The 25837-nt window shown below is 44.1% G+C and overlaps 1 protein-coding gene and 1 non-coding gene across 4 annotated transcripts in view; both read left to right on the top strand.

Annotated features, from left to right (window-relative positions):
• TMEM131L (transmembrane 131 like) overlaps positions 1 to 25837 on the top strand; it is a 159737-nt gene that overhangs the window by 121765 nt on the left and 12135 nt on the right. For all 3 annotated transcript variants that reach the window (XM_031464452.2, XM_064488977.1, XM_064489019.1), the window contains exons 21-29: positions 1169 to 1311; positions 2952 to 3138; positions 3351 to 3536; positions 4161 to 4310; positions 5693 to 6255; positions 12445 to 12593; positions 21051 to 21175; positions 23661 to 23827; positions 25157 to 25342. In XM_031464452.2, the coding sequence (XP_031320312.2) occupies positions 1169 to 1311; positions 2952 to 3138; positions 3351 to 3536; positions 4161 to 4310; positions 5693 to 6255; positions 12445 to 12593; positions 21051 to 21175; positions 23661 to 23827; positions 25157 to 25342 (1856 nt within the window). The remainder of the gene's footprint in view (positions 1 to 1168; positions 1312 to 2951; positions 3139 to 3350; positions 3537 to 4160; positions 4311 to 5692; positions 6256 to 12444; positions 12594 to 21050; positions 21176 to 23660; positions 23828 to 25156; positions 25343 to 25837) is intronic.
• Positions 13804 to 13878, top strand: TRNAS-GGA (transfer RNA serine (anticodon GGA)). The gene has a single exon. It is a non-coding gene; the product is annotated as a tRNA-Ser (tRNA).

Genomic DNA, 25837 nt, shown 5'->3' with positions numbered 1-25837 from the left:
CTTTCTGATTTTGGACGTTCTTTAGTATATCATATGAGTTTGTTCTTCTGCAAGTGAGTGCTACTAAAATGAAAATGCACTAAAATAAAGTTCTTAAAATAGTTTGTTTTATTAAGCATTTTGACTAGTGCTTACTAGAACAAACGAATAACCAATGTTCCAGTAAGCATTTTAATGCTCTGCTGACAATGTTTCATCTTAAACCCATTCTCTGTTGAAGAACTAAGGTTGTAGGAAGTACAAAGATAAGCTTTATCTCATCCCAGCTTCAACTATCCCAGACTTAAAAAGTCTCGATTTTTTTATACTAGTTAATTTATTTTTGATGGTTTCTGTATTGAGAGATATTTTTCTGTAAACAATATTGATCATCTAACGTCACTAAAAGGCTTTTAAGCAGTTTTCCATAAAGGTTTTAATCCTCTAGAAGAGGTAAAGACATCTCAGTGTATTCTGCATAACTAGGAATGGATTCTGTCTCTGCTTCTAGTATTTACGTGAATGATAACTGGCTTTCAGTGCTGTCTCCATCATTTGAACATCATTTCCACTTAACTTTTTCATCCTGGGATTCATGATTTCATTTAATGAAAAGGCAAGAGCTAGTCTGAATTACTGTTTGACTCTTAAGAACTTGAGTCGATATATATTATTTTTGGATGATATTTTATATCTTTAGTTCAGAAGATAGGGTCAGATTTTATTTCTAGAATTACCCCTAAGGCAGAATTTCTTAGAGTCACAATTACTGTGAAAACTCCTTAATTCACCCTGTAAACGGTTTTTTACCAATTTGTCCTAATTTGTTAAGTGTTTCTGGGTGGCCCCCAGTTTATTTCTTCATTTTTTTGTCTCTTGGAGGGTTGATCACCCCCCTGGTGCCTGCTTAGAACACTGCGGGTTTCCATCCTTGGGCGGAGACTGGAGACCAGTCATGGTCATTCGCTGGTTCTCACCCAGTCCGCTTGCCGTGACTCTGCCAGGGCTTGGCGGCTTCCGTTGGCTCATGGATTCCCTGAGATGTCAGGAGATGCCACACTCTTTAAATGGATTTTCCCCCCCAAATCTTTAAAAACGTTTTTGCTAACTAGGAATATTCAAATTCAAGTCACTGTATCTTGTGACTCTCCTGGTAATGCTTTTTTATTTGCATCTCCTTTCACCGTAGGAATAACCTGACTGTTATCGACATGGTTGGCGTGGAAGGATTTGGAGCAAGAGAATTACTGAAAGTGGGTGGAAGACTTCCTGGTGCGGGAGGGTCTCTGCGATTTAAGGTGCCCGAGTCCACGCTGATGGACTGCCGCCGACGTGAGTCCGAAAGCGTGGTTCCCGTGTGTGGCCTGTGTGCGTGGCGTGGCCCGTGTGCGTGGAACTCGGAAGGGCAGGCTTGGGCTTAAGCCAAGAGCAAAATGAGATTACAAGATTCTTTAAAAAATTTACATTAAATTTGTTGTATTGATGCAAATAATTAGGCAAACATTTGAGCATGTGTAGACAACTCGATTAGAACAACAGCCTTAGATATTTAACCCAATTTAAATAATAGATATGGGGGGACAATGTATAATGTTAAGTTACCAGTAGAGTATGAAATACTAAAGATAACTGGTAATTTGGTTTATCAGTTAGCTAATCATAGAAAATCACACCAAAATGAGAAGTGGAGAGACTGAAAGTGTGCTAACCAGTAGAACTTTTCGCAGTAATGGAAGTGTTGTACATTGTGTTGTCCAGTCTGGCAGCTGCTTGCCATGTGTAGCTGATGAATGCTTAAGATACAGCTCGTGTGACTGAAAAAAATCAATTTTTAAATTTATTTAATTTTAATTTAAGTAACCATATGTATCTAGTGGCCACTGTATCAGACGGTACAGATTTAAACATCTACATGATCCATTAGAACTTTGTAAATTATGCATGAATTTAAATTAAATGCTTTTGAACTATTTGTGTTAGTTTGCAGAACTTCCTCAGGAAGTAAGACAAAAAATAAAACAACAGATGAAAATGTTTTTGGTAAATTCTATCTTATTTTCCTATTATTAGTTTTAGTTTCAGGAACCCACTGAAAACATTATAGTGTAACAGTATGTATCCTATGGGAAAAACTCATTGAAACCATTGGATAATTTGTAGCACTACTTTAATGACTGAATTTTTTTTTCCAGAAAATTATGCCAAATGAGCACCAAGTTTGAAAAGATTAGCCATTTTGCATTCAAAGTTTTCATCAGAGTGTTTCTTTTCTCCATTCTTTCATTCGTTCAGTAGTTTAAAGTTGGCCTTGAAAGTTTGAATTAAGGAGGAATACGAAAACTGTAGAACCAGATAAAATGTCAGTCCTTATGTGGAATAGATTGTGCATTATAGATTTATTGGAATATTTTAACATTTGATAACTGTTCCTTTTTTAAACTCCCAATATGAAATGTGCTTTTATTGATTTGCAAGGCTATACCTACCTGCTGCATCCTCCTGCAGTGGGAGTTTTAACTGTGTTTTTAGTGGCTGTTTTGGATTTACACAGAAGCACACCCCCTCCTAACTGGTCCCTGTTCAGTGTGATCGAGGCACAGGGTGTGTGTGTGGTGGCTAGTGGTAAGTCCAGACTCCTAGGCTTCTGAGAAGAGTAAACTTACCACCTTAACCTTGAGTAAGTAAAAGAACAAAGAATAGATTTTGATTACTTTGGGTACCTAGGCAGATCATTTAACTGAGGAACAACCTTGACTAGTTAAGTATTTTTATCATATTCTGATAGTACAACACAATCTATGACTGTTCTAGAAATTAGCTAGGAAATCATACTTTGAGCTTATATGGATTTTTTTTTTCATTTTAATCATGTAGATCATGGTTTGTGGATTCAATAAATGTTGATATAGTAAATTGTTTTAAATAAAATTTGCAGTTCATCTGTACTAAATCTCACTTTCCATCCTCACTAGAACTGAAAGACAGCAAGCAAATTTTATCTATTACAAAGAACTTCAAGGTTGAGAATATCGGACCGCTTCCTATAACTGTGACGTCTCTGAAAATTAATGGGTATAATTGCCAAGGTTATGGATTCGAAGTGCTAGACTGTCATCAGTTTTCCTTGGACCCCAGCACGTCCCGGGACATCAGCATTGTGTGAGCACTGGGCTGGAACCTCATTTAAGTTTGGGGATGCATTTAATATCTGGTGGGGAGAAACCCTTTTTCATCGGTAAGATGTCTTAAGTTGTTTTCATACAAGTATTTATCTTGTCAGTGTAAGAAATTTTGCTGCCATGATAATTATTTTGTTTCGTGCCTAAAATGTAAACAATGAAGGTTCGTAAAGATGGCTCTTCTGTTGTTAGGTTTACCCCAGACTTCACCTCTTCCTGGGTCATTCGTGAGCTGACTCTTGTGACGGCAGCAGACCTCGAGTTTCGCTTCACTCTCAACGTGACCCTCCCGCATCACCTGCTGCCTCTGTGTGCGGACGTGGTTCCAGGGCCCAGCTGGGAGGAGTCGTTTTGGAGGCTCACGGTTTTCTTCGTTGGGTAAGCTACCACCTTCTCCGCTGGAGAAGACATCCCGGCGCGTTGCATGAAAATGGATATTGTCCAGGTGTGAGCGAAGCATATGGGTTGAGTGGAGCTTAGGTTGCTTTGAGAACCCTGACATTCATGAAGTAGACGAAGTAGTCACTGGTAAGCTTTAAGATAATAGTAAACTAATTGTAAGAGATTCACAGGGTGACCCAGGAGTATAGTGGACATTGTGTTCCATCTGTGTTCAAGGGCAGTCACAGTGGAAGGTGTATATGTAATATAACATCTAAGATACATAAACATCGTATAAGATGCATGATGTCTTATTAGCTTAGGACAATGGCAGTTTGAGATTAGAAGACTAGAATGACCCTTTAAGATGTGATTTTATCCTAGAAGTGTCTTTAAAAATTGAATTAGAATGTTGGAGTTAATAGTCATATTATTAGAAACTTCGTTTCTTAAAAAAATCTTCAAGAAATGTCAGAAATTGTGATGTCATACATCTTATGGGATTTTCATACCATATCTTTAGGCATTTCCCATCAACCATTCACCACTCTCCTGTAAAGCTGGTGTTTTTAACGCCAGTCAGAACCAGGCAGTAATGGACCTCGTTGCTTTCTTCCTCAGTCTGTCCCTGTTGGGTGTCATTTTAATAGCCTTCCAACAAGCGCAGTACATTCTGATGGAGTTCATGAAAACGAGACAGAGGCAGAACGCCAGCTCCTCTTCACAGCAGAGCAGTGGTCCAGTGGATGTCATCGGCCCCCATTCGCACAAGTAAGGAGGATTCTTGTAGCGTGTGTGTGGGCAGGTCTCACCTTTGATATCACTCATTTCTGGTTTTTATTGTAAGGTAATATACATTTGGATTCCAAGTGTGTTTTTGCACAATTTTCTTTTAAGTCTTATGTGACCACTGTGATATTTCTTTTATGATGAGATAGACTTCACGTAAGTGTATCCAACTCTCCGAGCTTTAGAAGAACAGAATAAGTGGGGAGGAGGGTGCAGCTCAGAGGTAGAGTGCTTACTTAGCATGCATGAGGTCCCAGGTTCAATCCCTCGTACCTCCATTAAACTATATAAGTAAATAAATAAACTTAATTACCTCCCTCACCAAAACAAAACAAAAAAACAAAAACATCCATGTTGGTACAAATAGCATTATTTTATGATTTTTTATGGCTGAGTAGTATTCCATGTATAAATATACCATAGCTTCTTTTTTTATTAAGATTTTTCTATTGAGTTAGTCATTTTACAATGTTGTGTTAAATTCAATTTTTCAGTTATACATGAACATACATATATTGTCACATTTTTTTTCTCTGTGAGCTACCACAAGATCTTGTATATATTTCCCTGTGCTATACAGTATAATCTTGTTTATCTATTCTACATATGCCTGTCAGTATCTACAAATTTTGAACTCCCAGTCTGTCTCTTCCCACCCCCTGCCCCCTTGGCAACCACAAGTTTGTATTCTATGTCTATGAGTCTGTTTCTGTTTTGTATTTATATTCTTTTTTTGTTTTGTTTTGGATGACCCTAAGTGAAGTAAGCCAGAAAGAGAAAGACAAATACGTATGACATCACTTATACATGGAATCTTAAAAAAAAGACACAAATGAATTTATTTACAAAACAGAAACAGACTCACAGACACAGAAGACAAATTTATGGTTATCAGTGGGGAGAGGGGGTGGGAAGGGATAAATTGGGAGTTTGAGATTTGCAGGTACCAAGTACTATATATAAAACAGATAAACAAGTTTCTTTTGTATAGCACAGGGAACTATATTCAATATCTTGTAGTAACCTATAATGTAAAGAATATGAAAATGAACGTATGTATGTATCTGTATGACTTAAAAAACAAAACAAAACAGGTATTAGTGGGGAGTGTGTAGCTCAAGTGGTGCATGCATAGCATGTACAGGGTCCTGGGTTCAATCCCCAGTCCTTCTATTAAAGTAATAATTAAATAAACCTCATCACCCCCTCCTTGACAAAAAAAAGAAGAGAAGGTGGAGAGCTCCCTGATACACACAACACTGACTGCTCCCTCTTTCAGCGGGAGTTCAGGTAGAGGTGTCTTGGGTCTGCCTCGGTGTTACATTTGTTAATTCCTAATTAATTCCTAATCTTCCTAAATTCAGAAGCAGCTGCAAGAACTTTCTCGACACCTACGGCCCCTCGGATAAAGGCCGGGGGAAGAGCTGCCTGGCGGTCAGCGCCCCGCAGAGCAGGCTGCAGAACGCCCCGAAGAGGAGCCCGGCCACCTACGGCCACTCGCAGCGGAAGCACAAGTGCTCCGTGTACTACGGCCGACACAAGGCGGGCGCGGCCGGCGCGGCCGCCGACGACAGGCCGGCCGCCGCCGCGCGGGAGGACGCGTGCGCCGCTGCGCTGGGGGACGGCTGGGCGGGCGCGGGCGCGGGCGCGGGCGCGGGCGGCGGCCTGCACAAGCCCCTGGCGCTCCCCAAAGGCTGCCTGCGCGCCGCCGGCGGCCACGCCCCCCCGGAGTGCCCCGCCAAGGAGGGGGCACCGACGTGTATGTTTCCTAAGGAAACGGCCAGTAAAGGACCCGAGAACGCGGCCGCGCTCAAGGAGCGCGAGCCCTGTCCCCTGAAGCCCCCGAAGAAACTACCTGAAAGCCATCTGCCGAGAAATCCACCTCAGTACCCGCCAGACCTGCCCGAAGTTTCCAGGAGAACTAACGGTAACCTTTGCATCCTGTCTGATGACTCTTGTCTCCTGTTTGGGGCCGGTCTGTTTTGAGTGGACTTTGTTCCCACCTGTGACTTTAGGTTTAACGGTGGCGACTCAATTTCCAGTTCACGCGCAAAGGCTTATGAGCAGAGGCGCTAACTGTTGAAATACGGTCTGTAAGATGGAATGTTGAGGACGACGCACCAAGTTTTTGTTTTATTTTTTTTTAACATTTTTTATTGATTTATAATCATTTTACAATGTTGTGTCAAATTCCAGTGTTCAGCACAATTTTTCAGTGCACCAATTTTTAGAACGTCGCGGTTAAGAGTTTACTTTTCCGTTTAGTACCTATGTTAGAATGATGGGAGTACCACGTTTTACTGTGAGAATCTATGGACACCTATTCCTCATTATCTTTTTTCTTGGCTTTCCAGACTATTTATATAAATCAATCAGCCCCTCCTCCCAAAATAGGGAAAAATCAGTCAGCCCATGAAATGTTTCTGACTGAACAAAACTTACTTTCTTACCGATTTACCAGCTGCCACCATCACAGGCTCCTTGTCCCTGTTTCTTCTCTAATTGTGTCCCTTGGTTAAAAGAAGACAGAAGTTCTCTTGTAGCAAATACAGTTAATAAAAATGCCAGCAAAACTAGACGGGGAGGCTTTCTTCCATATCCATTTGTCGTTAACTCTTTAATTGATCCCTCTGGCTTCTGGCATAAGAGCCTCTGCTTATATTTTCGCATCCATCCTGACCATTTTAATAAGTGCATTTCTGTTCCTATTAAAAGTCATATCTTTGACAGTTTTTAATATGGAAGAATCAGTGGTCTTTGATCTTATTTGAAATGTCTGAATATAAATGATTTCGTATTTTTTACTTCTTGATATTGTAGAGAAGGTGGTAGATTGGATGAGTCTTATGAGCTTTATGGATTTAGTAGAGAAGAAACCAGACTGAATTGTACACGTTCCATCAAAGGACATTTCTACTTTAAAGGAAAGCCGGGGTCCTCTGAGTAGAGCATGGATTAGGCTCGCATTCCAGCACGCATTCCTGGTACCCCTTGTTCTAGCCCTCCGTCCTGTTTCCCTGGCCATAGTGCACGTGCTTGAATGGACTCCTGCTTGCAGGGTCAGCGCCATCCCCATGTCCCCTCCCCGTGGCGTGTGGGTATGCCCCCCGGATGATGTACTCAACCCGGTCTCCATGAAGTCAGAGCCTTCCTTGTCTGAGGGGGTTTATGGCGGGGCAGTGGGGACCTCCTCCCCCTTTTCTGTCACTCTCGACACTCTCTAGGGCCCAGGCTGCAAAGCTCTGTGAAAGGGCGAAATGATGGGGTGAGTCTGGTTGGACTTTTCTCTAGTTTTGTGTGTCCTTTAGGCCTGAGGACAGCATTGGACACAGGCTGACTTCACACCAACTTAAAATCATAGATGGTTTGAGGGAATTTTGTCCAGGAGTGCTTCTTCTGTGGTCCATTGCATCCATCAGGTGTCTGGGAAAATGCACCTGCAGAGTGCAAAGGCAGTGGCATTGCGGACGGATGGATGGGAGGGGCCTTCTGCATCATAGTGCTTTGTTGTTGTTGGTTTTTAATTGAACTATAGTTAGTTTACAATGTTGTGGGAAAAAAATGTTAGGGGGGTGGCAGTAATTAGGTTTTAATTTATTTTTGATTGGAGGTACTGGGGATTGAACCCAGGACCTTGTGCATGCTAAGCATGCGCTCTGCTACTGAGCTAGACCCTCCCATCCATCATTGCGCTCTGGAGGGCGTGGCCCAGCTGTGTAGTGCCAGGGCAGGGCAGAGGATTCGATTTCATGCTTCAAGTTCCTCTTGTCTGATGCTTGTGGCTTAATGCCTGTAATTGAGCTTCAATGACCACGTCATACCCATCACTTCAGCAAGTGTGACTAAATTTAATAAGGGAGCCAGTAAACACAGCGTTTGCTTGTAACATTGTAGATGGTGAACTTGCCCAGAATCTTTTCTTCCTGGGCAATGACTGGTATGCCTGTAATGCTTTATGAAATGAAATGAATCTCTCACTACAAGAACTTTTTTACAACTGCCTTTTGGCTGGCTCATCAGCATGTGAAGTGGTAGCAGGGTGGTTGCTGATCAGATCAGATCAGTTGATGAAAGAACCCTAGCTTTCCACCACGGTCATACGAGCAGATGCAAAGGTGCTAATTCTCAGTCCTGTATTTATCTCCAGAAGTCCTATGTCAGCAGGAGGCTCCTCACAGGGAAATCCATTGACTGACAGGTATTTGGTTCTGTCTGTCTTCTGTTTAGAAGACTATTCTAGGAAAACATCAGAGAGGTTAAAAAGTAAACAAATTGCCTGGCATCAAGTTAACCATTTAAACATTTTAAAGAGTTGAAAATTTAAAAAATAAGAGTGGACTGAGAAATCTAGAGGAAGAAAATTGTAGTTTGCAGGTCGGAGACGCAGTTTTTTTGGTAACATTAAGGGTGTTGGGTTCTTTTGTCGGATTTTGAAGGGAAGCATCATAACAAACTGACAGGTAGTGACAGGCAGGGACCCCCAGTGTGCAGAACACTCAGGAATGAGAAAACCAAAAATATAAGCACCTCCTGAGTCTCCACTTTCGACTTTGAGCATTAGTTCTTTCCTTATTTTGAAAAGGATTGCGCTTTGTGAAAAGCTTGTCGTTTTTATATTGAGATCCTTTCTAGAGTCTGAGGAAAACAGCCTCAGTCTTGAGAGCTGAACTCAGCCCACCTGGTGGTCTGGGAGCCTCTTCAGAACGTCCATTCACTCAGTGGAAACACTCAGTGTGTGTGCCACGTTCTGGCCATTTCCACCAAAGTACGCAGATATTTTCAGAAACACTAGTGACAAGACCACCTTTGGGGAAGGGGTCAGGGAGGTGATCTGTCTCTTGAGTGATGTCCCAAACCTGTCAGAACCCCTGAAGGCACCTGAGGGATTGTGTCTTCTTTTACTGAGGCAGTTTTTTCCCTAGTGTAACTTATTGTGTGTGAGGAAAAAAATTTATTTTTCAATTCAAGTATAGTCAGTTACAGTGTGTCAATTTCTGGTGTAGAGCGTGCTTCAGTCACACATATACATACATATATTTATTTTCATATTTTTCATCATGGGTTACTAGAGGATATTGGATATAGTTCCCTTTGCTGTACAGAAGAAACTTGTTGTTTATCTATTTTATATATGGTAGTTAGTATCTGCAAATCTCAAACTCCCAATTTATCCCCCCCCGCCCCTCCTCACCGGTAACCATAAGAGGAAAATCTTCCAAGGTGGGTGTTAGTGGCTCTGTCTAGGTGCTCACCCTTGTCGGGGAGAAGCAGACCGTTTTCTGAACAATAGAAAATGTGTCATTCCTTTCTTCCCTGCTCTTTCTCCCATCTCCTTCTGAGAAGCCTGTAGTAAATCATAAATTAAAATTCCCAACAATAAGGAAGGCTGTTGCCAGATTGCTCAGGGCTGTTTCACACCCTTGCTCTCCGTGTCAGCCTGTCGGACAGCTGTGAAGGGAGCTGCATCTTCCAGGCTTGTGTTCTGTATCCAGGAGCCCCTTGATGGCCTGACAGGATCGCAGGGCTTTGTGTGTAGCGTAGATGATCTTCTGAAATAGGTCTCTTTTCAGAGGTTTATAACTATTATTTTTTCACGATGTGATCAAAATAATAAAAACTTAGAGGTAAAGATAAAATTGCTACTGATCTCAGCACTCTAAAAGAGGACCAGTCAGCACGTTTTCTGTTGTTTCTGCCTATGATAAAATAAAGGATAATGAACTTTTAAGGTTCCTAATGCCCCAAAGCCTTGAAATTAACAGTACGTGGAAGTTCTCACCAAATTAGATGGATAACTCCAAATGTTCTGAAATACCAGTCTTCGCAGAAATTTTAAAAAATCGTCTCATTTTCTTATAGATACTAATAACTGGAAATAAAAATGTAGTGGTTTGTTCAATGCACCATGCCATTAGACTGGTTTCAGTAGGACTCTGAGCAGGATTCTGGTCAGTTCACTTGTTCCTGTTCCATTTGTTTTTTGTCTTGTGGCTCAGACACTCCTCCTCCGAGGGATAAATGGAGGAAAGATATGTAAGTAAGTGCTCTGAGTAAACAGGCTTAGTAGGATGCCCTGGAATGGTTCTGCTTTTTAAAGCAAGTACATGTTCACAGCATTTCTAAGTTCTTGAATATCGTCACGTTAGAATTTCTCAGACACTTAACAGAGGACCTGTTATTTGAATTCATTTTGTTGTTTGCCCTGATTCTCAGCCCCACCACAGGCATTACTGATTTTCTCAGAGTCTGCTTTACCTCTTCTTGGGCATGGTTTAGTGTTGGATGTTAAATTTGGATCCTTCCTAAGAAGCTTTGATGACTCATACTGAACTGAAGTGCTGTTTTTGACCTAAAGAAAATGTGAGGAAATCCATTTTCTCATGAATTAAGACTCTAGGAAAGTTGTGGCACATTTTCTTGAGAATATCTGTGTTCTGTTCATACTGATGGCTTCCAGAATCCAAAGGGGTGTCTTAATTTCTGATTTCTTTTTCTGTTTGGACCCCGTCTCCCCTGCTCTTGGCTCTTTCCTGGGTTCCTTCATCGTGTTGGACGTTTTCCTCTGTGGGTGTCGAACGCCCAACTCGTGTGGGAGAGGAATTAACACTTCCCAGCGTTTTTATAGTTATGTAACATTTATATAATTTTCTGTTAACCAAATGCAAAAGTGCTCACTTTATAGGTATTCTTTTTTAAACGTGTGTGTGTTGGCCTCGAGTGAGTTGAGTTTGCAGCGTGAGGATTGCAGAGTTGGAGGGCACTGGCCCGCCCCCTCGTGTCCGCAGCCGGCTCTGCTGCGGGGTCTTGGCGCTGGGGTCATCTCCGCTTTCTCAGGTGGCCAAGGTATTGTGAGGGAGTCTTAGTTAAAGAAAAAAGGAGAAGGTGTTGAAATACTTTGTTTCCTATGAGAGCGCTGAGGCCCGTTACCGTGGGGTTGAGGTTGACTTGACCTTTTGTCGAAGTCAGAAATAGAAGAACAAACACGAGTGAAATCACTTGAAAGGAACCTGGAACTATCACACTCATGATGTGGTCCCTACTGCGTGGTGACATCGCGCCCAGAGCCCATCCTGCAGGCTGGCCCCGCTCCCGGGCAGGTGGGCACTGACCGCGGGAGAAGGCACCGCCCTCAGGAAGTTCATGTGTGAGATGGCTGTTACCCTCTGCATTTCTCTCTGTTCTGGTCACTTCTTTATAACAGACAGGATAGGCAGAGATGGTGGTAATTCATAAACAAGGAAACTGGGGCTCAGGCAGCTTAGAGACTGACTTTGATCCTCGTGCTAGTTAGTGCCTGAGTCATACCCAGAACCCAAGATCTCACCCCTCTCTCTCCCTCCCTCAATTTAAAACAAATCGTGGTAAAATATACATAACATGAAAGTTCCCATTTTAAATGATAAAGCTCAGCGGCATGAACTGTTCACATCGTTGTAGAACCATCACCGTCATCCATCTCCAGATGTTCTGATCACCCCAGACAGAAACTCTGTACCCATTACACAGTAATTACCCCTACTCCCTTCCCCGGCCCCTGCCATTCTACTTATCTCTATGAACTTGATGACTCTAGGTCCAAGTAGAATCACACAATATTTGTCTTGTCGTGACTGGCTTATTTCAATGAGCTTAATGTCTTCAGGGTTCGTCCATGTTGTGGCCTGTGTCAGAATTTCATTCCTTTTTTTTTTTTTTTTCCATCTTAACCACTTGAGTGCACAGTTCAGTAATGTTAATTATATTCATATTGTAGTACCATGAATCATTCTTTTTTAAGGTGTTCCCTGGTATTTACCACATTTTGTGTATCCATCCATTCATCCACATACATTTGGGGGGTTCTCCCTTTTGGCTTTTATGAATAATGCTGCTGTGAACAGTGGTGTGCCCCCATCATTCTTTCCTGGACCTCTTTTAATGACTTTGTAGAACTCAATATTAAAAGTAAATTTTCACCTGTAAACAAAATCAATTTCTTAGAGCATTATGGGTGTCAAAAACCTTAAGTCTAAATCTCATTAAATCAAACGAGATCATTTGGTGTAAGGAGATTTAACTATGGGGAACACAAATGGAAATCATCAGCTAGAAACTGAATCATTTTTATTTATTCAAGGGAATAACCAGCAAGTGCCTGTCAAGAATGAAGCAGACAATTGTGAAACTTTGAAAAAGGTTGACACAAAGTCTTCTTCAGAAAAGAAGATTCACAAAGCATCTAAAGAAGACATGTGTTCTGAGAAACAGGACATACCTTCAGTCGAGGTCTGTATGCCTTTTTTTCTTGCCTATTAGAATTAAACCTATTTTTAGGGCTTAGTGTACAAATATCTGTGTGATAACTGTACATCTATATTTCATACTTTTCGAAGGGGATAGCTATACATTTGAATTTACACTGATGATTAAGGTTGATATGTTCAGAGAGTTTGTCTTCTAATTATACAGGAGATGCTAAAATAATTTTTAGTGACATCAGATAGCTTTTACTCTCAAGGAAGCTGTTCTTAGGCAAATGGTTTAACTCCTGGGTAAAGATGCTAGAATAGAACCAGGGCACATATCCAGCATCCATTTTTAGAGCATAATCTTTCTGAGTTAGAAGCATAAGCTTTTACATAAGCAGCCCCAGGACGGAGATGCCTTTCTTGCTCTGGTGTGTGGGCCCTAGTGTGACAGAATCCCAGAAGAGAGGGCAGAGCTTGTACTGATCCAGCTAGCTCTTTCGCTTCCCACCAGCGTGGGCCCCTGCAGAGTGTCTAGAAAGCAGAACTCATCCCTGTATCTCACAGGGGAAACTACAGTTCTCAGATAAAGGTGGGCAAGGTAATTAGGAGAATTACCTACTTTGGATCAGAACAAAGCGATCTGTGTATTAGCACAAGCATAGTGAAAAAAATAGACAGATAGACTGTAGTAAAAATGAAGGAAAGGAATAAAACATACAGAAGAAAGATGGAGACCCCAATCTGGAAGGAAGCATATCCAGAGACCTGAAGGAAATTGAGAATACGTCACACTATAGACTATGAATTCAATAAAATAAGAGTCTTTAGAGGCAAATTAATATGCTAGGATGAGGTTGAAAGAGGTATTATAAAGCTCAGTCAATACATGTAGACATTACGTTACATGTGCAGTGGCTGAAAATTGACTTATTGACCTGAAGAAAAGGCTTTGAGATCATCAGAGTGAATGTGTAGGGAAAAACTTGAGAGATTGAAGATTTTGGAGAAAAGGTGATGATAGATACGGGTACAAAGACAAAACAGCCCAAGGTAAGAAGGATGGTTGTCTAAGTCAATGGCCCAAAAATGGATCAGAAAAGTATTCAGAGATGTAATAGAAGAAAATTTTCCTGATGTGCAGGAAGAACTGAATTTAAAGATCCAAAGGGCACACCGTGCACACCAGGAAAAGTGGATGGACCTGGGCACATCCCAGTTAAAGTGTTGGACTTAAAGCTTGAAGAAGGGGACAGGGTATAGCTCAGTGGTAGAGCGTGTGCCTGGAGTGCATGAGGTCCTGGGTTCAATCCCTAGCACCTCCGTTAAAAAAACAAAAGTTTAAAGAATTGTGCAGGAGAGGCAGGAAGATCAAAAACACACACACTTAAGCCTGCCTCAGACTTTGGAGAAACATCTGATGCCAGAGAACAGGGGAACAGTACCATTTAGAGAAAGATGAAAATGTGAACCAGAATATTGTGTCCAGCAAGCTGGCACTCAGGCACGAAGGCAACAGGATACTTCCCTAAACTCAAATGAACTCAGGAGCCTTACTCCAAAAATGAAGATAGTGAAACTTAGCCAACTAAGGTAGACCTAAAGACAGAGAGCCAGGGTTGAGGAAGCCGTGATAAAGGTCTCTTGTTGAGGTTTCTGTCCACTTTTATATCCAGAACTAAGACCTGACAGTTACGACTGCAGCCCAGATCGCAAATGTTAAAACCTTAACAAAGCAAAAATAATAACAAAATCTGCAAAAACAGGAGGTGAAAGGTAGGTGAAAATAAGTTTTAATTTTTATGTTTCTTGGTAGAGAGCCAGTACTGTGCAAAACTGAAACATGTAGTTTAATTAAAAGGGTGAAAACCTGCAAAAATACCTTTCACTATCTTTTTCTTAACCTTAGAGAGATCCATAGGGAATTAATATATTGTGGAGGAGAAACAGTTATTTAAGAGTTAGTAATTCCTTTGGTTCTACTTCAGTTTCTTCTGTTAAGTTCAGCTAAAACTGAGCCTTAATTTTTTTTTATTGAAGTATAGTCGGTTTAGAATGTTGTATTAATTTTTGGTGTACAGCATAGTGATTCAGTTGTACATACATATATTCCTTTTCATATTGTTTTTCATTATAGGTTTATTAAATGATATTGAATATAGTTCCCTGTGCTATACAGTAGGACCTTGTTTATTTTACATGTAGTATTTGTATCTGCATATCCTGAACTCCCAGTTTATCCCTTCCCTCCTCTCTGTCTTCCCCTTGGTAACCAAAAGTATTTTTTCTCTGTCTGTGAGTCTGTTTCTGTTTTGTAAATAAGTTCATTTGAGTCATTTTTTTTTTTTAGATTCCACATATAAGTGATAACATATGGTATTTTTCTTTGTCTTTCTGAGGCATAAACTTATATTTAAAAGCAATACATGGCCCCGGTATCATAAATTATTCCCATCATCTGTCCTGCCTTCCTTACGTGTGTAAAAGTTCACAAAAATATAGTAAAAAAATAAGGTTTGGGAGAATAACCTGGTTATTTCAGAGTGGTAGGATTTTGCATGATTTTTTTTTCTCTTTCTTTAAATGACTGTGCTTAAACTCTATGTCATGTAAGTAAGTGAAGTGAGAATGATGAGAAAATCACAGACAATCCCAACTAGGAATCTGCAGCCTGCTGAGAAAGACAGGGCATTCCCACATAGTCAAGTGCTAAAATCAGTCCACCGTGGAGGTGGTGTCGGACGGGAGATGCCCGCCTAGCCTGCAGCAGCCGCGGGCAGTCCCCGGAGGAGGCAGGCACTTGTGCAGGTGGAGGGAGGAAAGGCAGGGCAGGGGACGGGAGCAGTAAGGGAATCTTCTGATGAGAAGAAGCTCAGGAGGGGGAGTAGGGGGAGTCGGCGTCCTGCCAGGGGGCCAGGGCCCTCGTGTGCCAAGTCCAAGTTTGGCCTTTATTCCCTGCATCTCAGTTGGGAACAGAATGAAGTAAGTGAGCGATAAGCAACAGGAAAGGATGGTCACCTGCTGAGGAACTTCGGGATCGAATTTTTGAAGGCACATTGGTTCACATAGAAAGTCTTTTTGGAGTACTTGGCCTGAGGGTGGCCAGCCTAGGGGCCCTGCTGCAAATCATCGAGAGCTATTGAAGCTTCGTGAACTTGGGTGGCTGGGGAGAGGGTGGATAACAAATGGGAAGCCACCTGCAGGCTGCGATCTTTTTGCAGGTCGTCATTGAGTGTCTCTCAATTCAGTTTCACCGAGGCAGGCAGAAGGCCTGTTGTAAAGAGCCCGTGCAGTGGTTAGTAAGTGCCGGAGTGAACGTGTGAATTGCGTCTCTGGAGGGTTAGTCTGCGTGTTTTGGAGGCTGGGCTGGGGAGGGCACACATGAGCAGCAGCCCTCTTGTAACCAGGCTCTTCCTCTGCCGGGGGCGTGATGCAGTCAACACCGTGTCTGGACGGGAGCCGGTGTAACCCACGGGGAGAGCAGAGGGAGAGACAGAAGAACCAGCAGGACTTCTTAGCGCCTCACTACATAAAGGACAGGACCAGTTTTTCTGCCAGAGCCATTTGTAAAAATAACTCCACGGTTTTAAGTCTGGGTAACTAGAAGATGGAGAATTGGGATTAACGTGAAAAGTTCATTTTTATGTCTGTCAAGGCAGTGTTGCTTCGAGGTTAAGAGCGTAGACTTTGCAGTCAGACTTCTTGAGTGTGAATCCAGCGTGACACTTACTCCTTTACCTTGGCTGAGCTACTCAGCATCGCTGTTCCCTCATCTGAAACATGAGGGTAATGACAGCATGCGGACCTCATCGGGTCGGGGGGGTTGGCCGAGCGAATGTCAGTGTCGAGAATAGCAGCACCAGCAAGTACCGCCCAGTGGTGAGAACCACGGGAGTGACAGGTCTTGACTGGTCATCGCCAACAGACAGGGGCGGCCGGAATGGGACCCCGGGGGGCCTGGTCACGGGAGCTACGGAGCCAGCACCTTCCATGGCAAGGCAGGCCTGGTGTCCTAGAGTCGGGAGTTGTCCCCGTGGAGGTTAGAACGGAGGGGTGACGGGCGTTCTCCCACGTGTGTACAGAGATCGGGGTTGCAGACGGCTTGATGGGGCACATATAGCAGAGGGCCGGCCAGCTCGTCGAGCCACGGAGGCAGAAGCCAAGCCATGCATTCGATAGAGGAGGACATGAGGTCATGAGTAGAAACTTCCGTGGTCCACTGCAGTGAGGTAGAAGCTGAAGCTGAGATGGGCAGGCCTGTTGGCCCCACAGCCCTGTGTCCTGGAGGAGAGGTGGGCGCTCATCGCTCCAGGCCCCTCGGTCTGCTGGCAGTCAGATGGTGCCCTGCCTGCCACACGTGGGGTGCGGGGCCCCCGTCTCAGCCTCTGCCGCCAGCCCCAGCTCTCCCCCAGCTCCTGTGCCAGACTTGCCCCGTCCGCATGTGCCCTTGGCTGTGGCCTTGCTCTCACTCGGGGCATCCTCTCCCCGGTGTGTCCTCACAATCAGGTCTCAGGGAGCACGAGCCGTGTCTTTATCTCTGTCTGCAGAGCCCAGACGCTTCCTTGACACGGTCCCAAGGGTTGTGTAAGTTCCTCCCTCCTTTCCTGATCTGTGAGCCTGGGCAGGACAGACATCTGGCCTGAGTGGGGGCAGCCGGCGTGGCAGTGGGGATGCAAGGGGTCCGAGGATGCAGCGGGTCTGGGGGACTCGGGCTGTGCTGGGTGGTCCTCAGCTCCTCGCAGTGACCAGAGTGGGTTTTCTGGTTGCGGCCTGGTCAGTCATTCCTTTGCTGTCTCTGTGACTCACTCTCAGAGTTCCGTAGAACTCTTCCTTAAAACCCCCTGAGTGTACTTTCCATTTCATTGTTCATTTGGAGAAAATCATTCTCAATAAACACATTCCCAAGTGCAGTGCTCAGTGTTTGTTTTTCTTGTACATTCTTGGGGCCTAACTTTGCAGCTAAGAAAATTGTATAAATCTGTCTGTAGCACATGGGGAACATTCTTCTAGATTTATTGGCAAAGGAGGTTGGAACCCACATTTGGGAGCCACAAACTAAATTTTAATTCCAGCATTGGCTGTTTATTTTCTTTTAAGCAGATCTTTTTCTTTTTTTTTTTCCCCTTAGAAAAGGAATTCGTGATTATTATGAAAGCATAAAGGAAGGAGGGAAAGATCTGTCCAAAATGGACTCCTTTTTGCATTCTTCCTGTGTTCTCTTCCTTCTCTGAGCAGGTGTTTAAAAACTCAGGGTCATTTTTATTGTCTGTATAGTTTTGTTATAATGTCGTACTCCTGAATTTTCTCACGTTAGAAATTCACGGGTAACTTTGTTTTTGGTGGTTACGTAATGTTCCATCATTTAGCTGTGCCCATAATCCGGACCACTCCCCTGCAGTTGGACTTTAAAGTCATTTTGCAACTTTGACTTTGCGTAAATAACACTATGATGAGCTGTTTTGTTGTTAAGTCTTGCCTGAATACCTGGTACATCCTTCCCCTAGACTTCCCGAAATAGAATTAAAGAGGATCAGCTGGGAAGGCCCCTCGTGCGAGCTGCCAGCTTGCTTTCCAGAAAGGTGGAGCAGATTTCCCCTCACACGCGGTGTACGAGAAGGATCATTTTACTCTGGTCTCAGCAGCACGGTTATTTTTTTTTGACAAAGTCTTGGTCAGTGTGATAGGTAAACAGTTGTCTTGTTTCACATCTCAATTTGCATCTCATACTAGGGGAAAGTAAGCATTTTCCTTCATTGTTTTGTAAAATTCTGAAAAACAGAAGCAACAAATCATGCATCCATGATCTCACCATGGACTCTTTAAGAATTTTATTTTATTTTTTTAAAGTAAGTTAAGCAGTAAATGTCCAACCGGATATCACTGGCCCTGCTCAGAGGCACACACTGTTAGGTATGCTGCCTCCCCAGCCCTGCCTCCTGTTTGCAGCACAGGAACGCCGTGTAAACACACTTTGTGGTTTTAAAGCCAGAATGGAAAGATGAGGCACTTGTCTATGATCTGTCTTTCCTAAAAACATACTTTATTATTAAATATTTTGAACAAACTATTCATGTTTTGGGCCTTTTCTCTTTCTTTTGTGAATTTGCATTTCATGTTCTTTGCCCACTTTTCTAGTGAACGTTAGTGTTTTTCCCTTGTGTTCTGTTAAGAACATGGGTGATGGTATTAACTCTATCAGATAGTAACAGCAGATCTTTTTCTTTGTTTGCCCTTTCCCTCTTTTTTTTTTTATTTGCTTTGACTTGTATGCGGTGGCTTTAACAATACCTTTGTGCAGTCAGCCTGTAATTGCTCTCTGATTTCTTCCTTTGCTTTTATCAGTAAAGCTTCGTAAATCGTATTTCGCACCCTGTGGCCAGTTGAATTGTCCCTCCTGCAGGGAGATCAGAGAACTTAGTTCAAACAGTTCAACAATGGTGGTGGTAACAGCCCAGTCTTCTGTAAACTGCTTGCTGTGTGTCAGGTAATTTAATGCTCACAGCCGTCTTCTGAGGAAGAAACCGAGGCAGAGAGAGGCTGTCTCCTACACGAGATTCCGCAGCAAGTCAGCACCGAGGTTCAGACCAGGCGGTCTGGCCTCAGAGATGGTGTCTCAATTTCAAGTCCACGTGGACTTTCAGTTTCCTGGTTAGTCCCGCCTCCCCGCGTGGGACACCTCCCTCCCAGGAAACAGAGAGTCCATTGTCCCTTCATCCGTCCTCCCGCGTCTTGACGAGTCTGTGGCTCTAGTTCTCCCAGTCTGCGTTCCCCTCTGTCACATCCGCTGCCAGCCTGGTCTCCCCCAGCTGCCTCGGGCCGGGGTCCTCACTGCCCGAGCTCCCCTGTCCCTCTCCATCACGCACGCACACGCAGCCAGCGGAAGGGCCACTCACTCGTTTTCTGTTCCTCCGCTTGTCTCCTGCCTCTTCGCTCCCCTGTCCACACCCGCTTCCCGGCCCGTCTGGTCTTTGCTGTGGACACTGCTCCTCCAGCACGCCCCGCATGCTCCTAAATTCACTCTCCGTATATTCATAGAAGGTGGTGATGCCCCTGACCGCCGAGGCCCACCCGCGTGTGGTTCTGCAGTACCTGCCCTCTCGCGGGCACGTGATGGCCGTTCTGACCGGGTGGGGTGGAAAGGCAGCATGCGGCAGAGTGACTCCGGACCGGCTCACCCCCTGACTCCACGGAGAGGCTGGTCCTTTTTGTGTGTGCCCCTGGAGGGACAGAGAGGCTCAATACTTGCTGTACTGAAAAGCCTTTTCATCCCTTAAAAGAAGACAGAGTAGGGCAGGAGAGGGGGAAACTGCCCTCCCCAAAGCTGGAAATCCACAAGGAGCACTACAGGAATAAATGTGGTTTGTATTTACCGTTTAACATTGGGTCATGTCTGACCATATGTCTTTAGTGTGAGTATTTAGCATCAAGCTTAAAACAATTAGCAGAAGGTCCTGGAGGATAGGGTTTTGTGTGTTTAACTTGTCATATTTTCAAAATACCTTCAGAATCAGAAAAAAAGTTAATATATACTGGGGGGAAATAGAGGAGTCTAAAGAAGAAAGCAAAAAATACCATAATCGCACCACATGTAGAGTTACAATTTCATTGTATGTCTAGTGTTGGCTGATTGTGGTGAGCGTATTGCTTTAATAGATACACGAGGCTTTCAGTGCCCAGATGTATCATGTGCAGAGTCTGTTTTAAAGGGGCAGCGTGATGGAAGGAAGAGAGAGTTAAGTGTTAGAAGGCGTAAGACGCGAACTACTTTAAAATGTTAAAGGTCAGGGGAACCCCCTCCCCTTGGGCCTGTTAGGAGACCATGCCTGATACTGAAAAGGGGAAAAAGCCCAAATTAAAAAAAAAAAGGATGTCTATGTATATAATATATGATATATTATCTATACTGTATTTGTATCTCACGCTCAATTGCTTTTCAGAACCACATTGAAAAAACATCAAGCATATTCTTGCCTTATTTACTTAAAAAGCTTAAACTTGTTTGGAGCATTCTCTGGAGTTTTGGCTGTTCTCTTAAAGTTCATCTATAAACACAAGCATAAATACATAAATTATTCCTAAGTTGAGTTTTTACGTGATTTTTGTTCAGTAGTTAATTCATGCGAATTGCACATACCAAATAAACAGGTGAAGGATGGAGGATTTATTGCCACTGAGGCTAACAGCAAGCTGACCATAAATTGCTAACAGATGTTTTGCCTTTCTAGCCCCTGAGGAATTTTATAGGCAACGTTTTTTTTTTTTTTTTTTTCTTTTTTGCAGAGGTTGAAGGAGGTAGAGAAAAAAAGGAAATGAAAACAAACTGGAGACTAAGAAATGTATGTCTCAGTTTTCACCAGTGCTGGAATGTTCTGAATCCAGACTGTGTTGGTCTTCAAAAGTTATAAAGAAAAAAAATCATGCAGAAGTTTTTTTATAATGTGTATTTAGTAAGTTTAAGCCTTTACTAAAAGTTGCCTTTTTTTTTTTTTCTTTTTAGCAAGAAGATCCTTCTAGGAAGAAGAAGCTTCAGGAGAAAAAAGAAGGAAGTTTACAAAATTTAAATTGGAATAAAAATCGAACGTGTAGAAAAAACAAGAAAAGGAGTGCTGCCCAGGTCTTGAGGTACGTCGTGTTTGCAGTCCCTTTAAAATCTTCATCCATTATTTACTCTGCAGTTTTCCATTTAGCTCTTTATCTTTCAATCTTATTTTTGTGAAGTTGGATACAGGTAATATGAGAGTGGCAGTTTTGGATTTTGAGATAAAAATATGTTATGAAAATGAATATTCTTAAAATTAACATATCTTCTGGTTCCATTTTTATTTATTTTGTTGAGAACTCCTTCACATGAACCTATTTTTAAAATTTTACTTAATGAAATGCTAAAAGCTGTGGGTGCTTTTAGGGAAAAAGCATAGACACCCCTCCACACCAGGACCTTCCTTCTGCCTGTGACACGCAAGAGCGCTGGTGGAGCGGGTCACAGAGAGAAACCCTGGGCACAGGCAGCCCAAGTCCCCACTTGATCCTGACCCCACTGGGCTGCCTGGGGTCCTGATAATGAAGGAGAATCCTCCTCATGCACAGAACCATCAGGCCCTTCAGTCCTGCAGAAGGTGGGTTCCCGGGGCTGTGGGCAGTGAGGTGCGGACACCCCGTGGTTTGCTGGAAGGGGCAGAGCCGGCCGTGAACCAGTTAGGCCCTCTCCTAGGGAACCCTTGCTTCCTTGAGACACTTAATCTCCCTGAGCTTTCAGTATCTTATCTGTGGTTATCCCATATTTCTGGGTTTCCAGAAATCTCTCTTTCCATTGAATTTTCGGTCAGTTCTGCAGCTTGAGGAATTTTTCCACCAGGTCAGGAGTGTGTGCTTTCTGACTCCAGATCCCCACCTGGTGGTGTCGTCTCTGAGTTTTGACTCCTTGGGTTAGATTTCCAACGCCCTGCACACAGGCACGGGGAGCGCCTCCAGCAGCAGTGACCTCCCTGGGCCTGGTTTTATGAAGGAGACTCAGGCCCAGCTCCCTGAACCCGCCCTGAGTGGGCGGCGAGGTGTGTTTCCTCCCTTGACGCCCCTCCGTGCCCACCACTCTGGCTTTTCTTTTGAGTTCCAGCAACTGGGGATTTCTCTTTCCTATGAGCCCAGCTCGGCACTTAACTGTGTTTCTGTCAGCTTGTCCTCTAGCAGGTCCAAACTGGTGTGGGGAGAGGGGTGCACCTCGCTGAACTTCCTCTGGTTGGAAGGGAGCTCTGGCAGAGCCTCCGCCTGGTGGCAGGAGCCCCTGATGGGGGCACATAAGATGCTACTTACAGTGTCTGTCTCCAGGTTCCCACAGAAGTTGTGATCGGGAGCTCAGACCTTAGGATTCAGCCCTGAAATGCGCCCCCTGGCACGTCCTGCTCTGGGGAGGTGACCCCAGCAGGGTCAGCAAAATGCAAATAGAGAAAAAAGAAAGATACCCATGGTCAGATGATTATTAACACTGAATCCTGGTCACTGACTGGTAGTTATTCTCATTTAGGCTGAATTATTTGAAAGCTGCAATGTGGTCTCCGGTAGAAAGGAAAAATCACCCCTTGTATTCCTTTACATGTATTTTCGTAAAAATTTGAAGGACTTAAGTGGAATAGAGAGAGAAAACTAGAGTGAAATTTCGCCAGTGAAATGTTCTGATGTGTTTTTAAAAGCAGATTTCTGACATGCTAAAGAAACAAATTAAGTTGTTAAAGAGTAATTCCCAGGTAGCTTGTAGCTCGTCAAAATGTTTTGAGAACACGATGCTTAAGGAGGTGACTGTCACTGGCTTGTCTGTTTCCTTGGCTCGTGCTTCTGTACGCCATTTAGCCCGAGCGGTCAGAAACGAGTGAGACTGTGGCTCCAACTCACATATCTAGTCTTACCTGCCACCCTCCAAACCTGCCGTGAGCTGCTGAAGTTGGACCATATGCAGTAATCATCTAAGCATTCCTGTAGCATTCTCTACGTGTTTCTGTGTTTCCTATGTTATAGGTCTTTCCTCAAGTTCACGGTCTAGCCAGAGAGAGATTAGTATTGGACTATGAACTCCTGGGAGAGGAACTTCATTCTTTGCAGACACTGCACTGTTTTTCCTAACAATATGTGGCTCGTGGTCATCACTCAGCAAATGTTTGCTTAAGTGGATGAATGAGGAAAGATTTAAGTTAACACTCAGGACCTCCCCCTGGACACCACGGGCATGTTCACCTGCTGAGAATCATATTTTACACTAGAACCAAGGAAGACATGCCAAGAGTTGTGGGTTCTGTCTCTGCACCTGCCACTTGCCAGTGGACCTTGGGCGACTCGCTTAACCTGCGGAGTTTTATTCCTCTTGCTGAAAAATATGAAGAGATTAAATGAGCATCGACTTAATTCTGATTCTGAAATGGCAAACTCTTGTCCTTAGTAATAACATCTCCCCCTTCCTCATCATCTTCTCCCCGCAGACCCAAAGAGAAGGGGTCTCCAGTTGTCCCAGATTCGTATTCTCCCCTCGGATAAGTCTTGAGGAAATCAAGTAGGTATGTTTGCAGGATAACACGTGATGTGGTTTTTTTTTTTTTTTTTTTTTTGGTGGCTCTTCCAGGCCTTCTGAACAGAGTGAATTAAAGCTTGTGTGCAGTGAATTGGAAAGGTCAGAGCTGAGTGGCGACCTGGATGTAAGAAGCTGGTGCATCCAGGAAAATCCCGGGGAAACGTGTAAAACAGATGCTGGCCTGGGACGCAGCTTACCTGCCGCGCAGGGAGAGGCAGGTATGGAGCCTTGCTGAGCTGCCCACGTGCTGCTCTCGGGGTTGCTGCTTCTCCGGGGGAGTGTCCAGTGTGTCTTGATGAGATTGTCACCTCCCAGGCAGTGTAGCTCACTGGAGCCCGAGTAGGATGCTGTCAGGAGGAGACCAGGTGCTGGGATTCTTCTGAGATTCTTTCCCTAGTGTTGTTGCCCCTCCCGACCTCCCCCTCCCCTGACACGTAGCCATTCTCATCTCTGCGCATGCAGATTCCTGAAGGGACGGTGGGTGCTTGCTCTGGACTGACTTCCTCGGGAAAGAGGGGAGTGGGGAAAAGGCAGGTGAGAACAGCGGCTGTTCTCATGCACACGCGCTAGGCGGTTCCCGCAGAGCCAGGCTGCTGCCCCGTGAGGGCTGATGGGTTGGGTCCTGGGGGGGAGGTGGTAGAGGGCACCCAGCGCTGGGTCCAGGGTAGGGCAGTGCACATTGGGTGCCAGGCGGGAGAGTTGGGGTGCTCCCGCTGACACCCATGTTCCCAGACATGTGCCCACATCAGTGCACCCGAGACAGTACGCAGAGGTAGCGGGGCTTCTTGTTCAGCCCCTTGACACGTGTGTGTTGCCTCTGGATCTTATTAGAGGTTCTTCCCACCCACTCTGGAACTCTTGGTGGACATTTTAATAAAGAAATTACCTATAAATCTCCAGTCCAGTAGAATAGCTTTGATTTTCTTGAGAGAAATGCTTGTTATTTCCAGAACCATTTTGGGGTCAAGATTATTATTGGAATTGACGGTCTGAGCCCCAGACAGCATTAATTGTCCATCTGACAGCAGAGCACTTAGCACAGCACAGCTCACCCCAGCGGTTTCTTAAGGTCCCATCATTAGTTTCAGTTAATTTTTTTTTAATTGAAGTATAGTCAGTTTACAGCGTTGTGTCAATTTCTGGTGTACAGCATCATGTTTCAGTCATACATGTACATACATATATTCCTTTTCCTATTCTTTTTCATTATAGGTTACTACAAAATGTTGAATATAGTTCCCTGTGCTCTACACTATAAACTTGCTGTTTATCTACTTTATGTGTAGAAGTTAGTATCTGCACATCTCAAACTCCCAGTTTATCCCTTCCCATCCCCTTCCCACCCTGGTAACTACCAGTTTGTTTTCTGTGTCTGAGTCTGTTTCTGTTTGGTAAATAAGTTAACTTTTCTTCTCTCTGGATGAGCAGAGGTCGCGGATCTGAAGTTGAACCTTGCCGTCTTCATAGTTTGGCCTCCCTCCTTTGATGAGAGTTGGCCTCGCCCTGAACGTTGTGTAGGTGAACGTGGCCTCTCTTCCTCCCTGCAGAGGGTTACTACCAGGATTCCAGGAAGAAGTGCGGGGAGAAGTCCTGCTCAGACTCCAGCTCGGACTGCGGCAGCTCCTCGGGGAGCGTGCGTGCCAGCCGGGGCAGCTGGGGCAGCTGGAGCAGCACCAGCAGCTCCGACGGGGACAAGAAGCTCACGGCGGGCCCCCAGCACTTCCAGCCGGCCGGTGAGTCCGGGGCTGAGTCGTGGCCCCGCTCCCCGCCCTCCTCCGGACCCAGGACGGGGGCCAGGGCTGCCTCCCCGGCCCGGAGCACAGATGCCTGTGCCTTTGAGTGTTTGCTGTGCTTTGAATTTTATCCACTTTCTTTTTCTTCCTTCCTTCCTCCATCTGTTATTATTAGTAGTATTATTATTTAAGTCTCCATCTTGGAAACAGTTGGAAGAATTCCCACGTTTTCACTTGTACATTTTTATTGTGGTATACACAACACAATTTACCATTTTAACTGTTTTTGAGTGTACAGTTCAGTGGCATTGAGTACATTCGTATTGTTCTGCAACCTCCACCACCGTCCATCTTCAGACCTTTTCCATCTTTTCAAACAGAAACTCGGCACCTAGTCAACCCCAGGTTTCCCTTCCCCGCCCCTGCAGCCCTGTGACCTCTGCTCCACTTGCTGTCTGTGAATTTGGCCACTCTGGTAGCTGGTCAGGGGAGTCA

Source organism: Camelus dromedarius, chromosome 1 (assembly GCF_036321535.1).
Source record: "Camelus dromedarius isolate mCamDro1 chromosome 1, mCamDro1.pat, whole genome shotgun sequence".
NCBI lineage: Eukaryota > Metazoa > Chordata > Mammalia > Artiodactyla > Camelidae > Camelus > Camelus dromedarius.
Note: the sequence above shows the minus strand (reverse complement) of the source record. Positions and strands in the feature narration are given on the sequence as shown.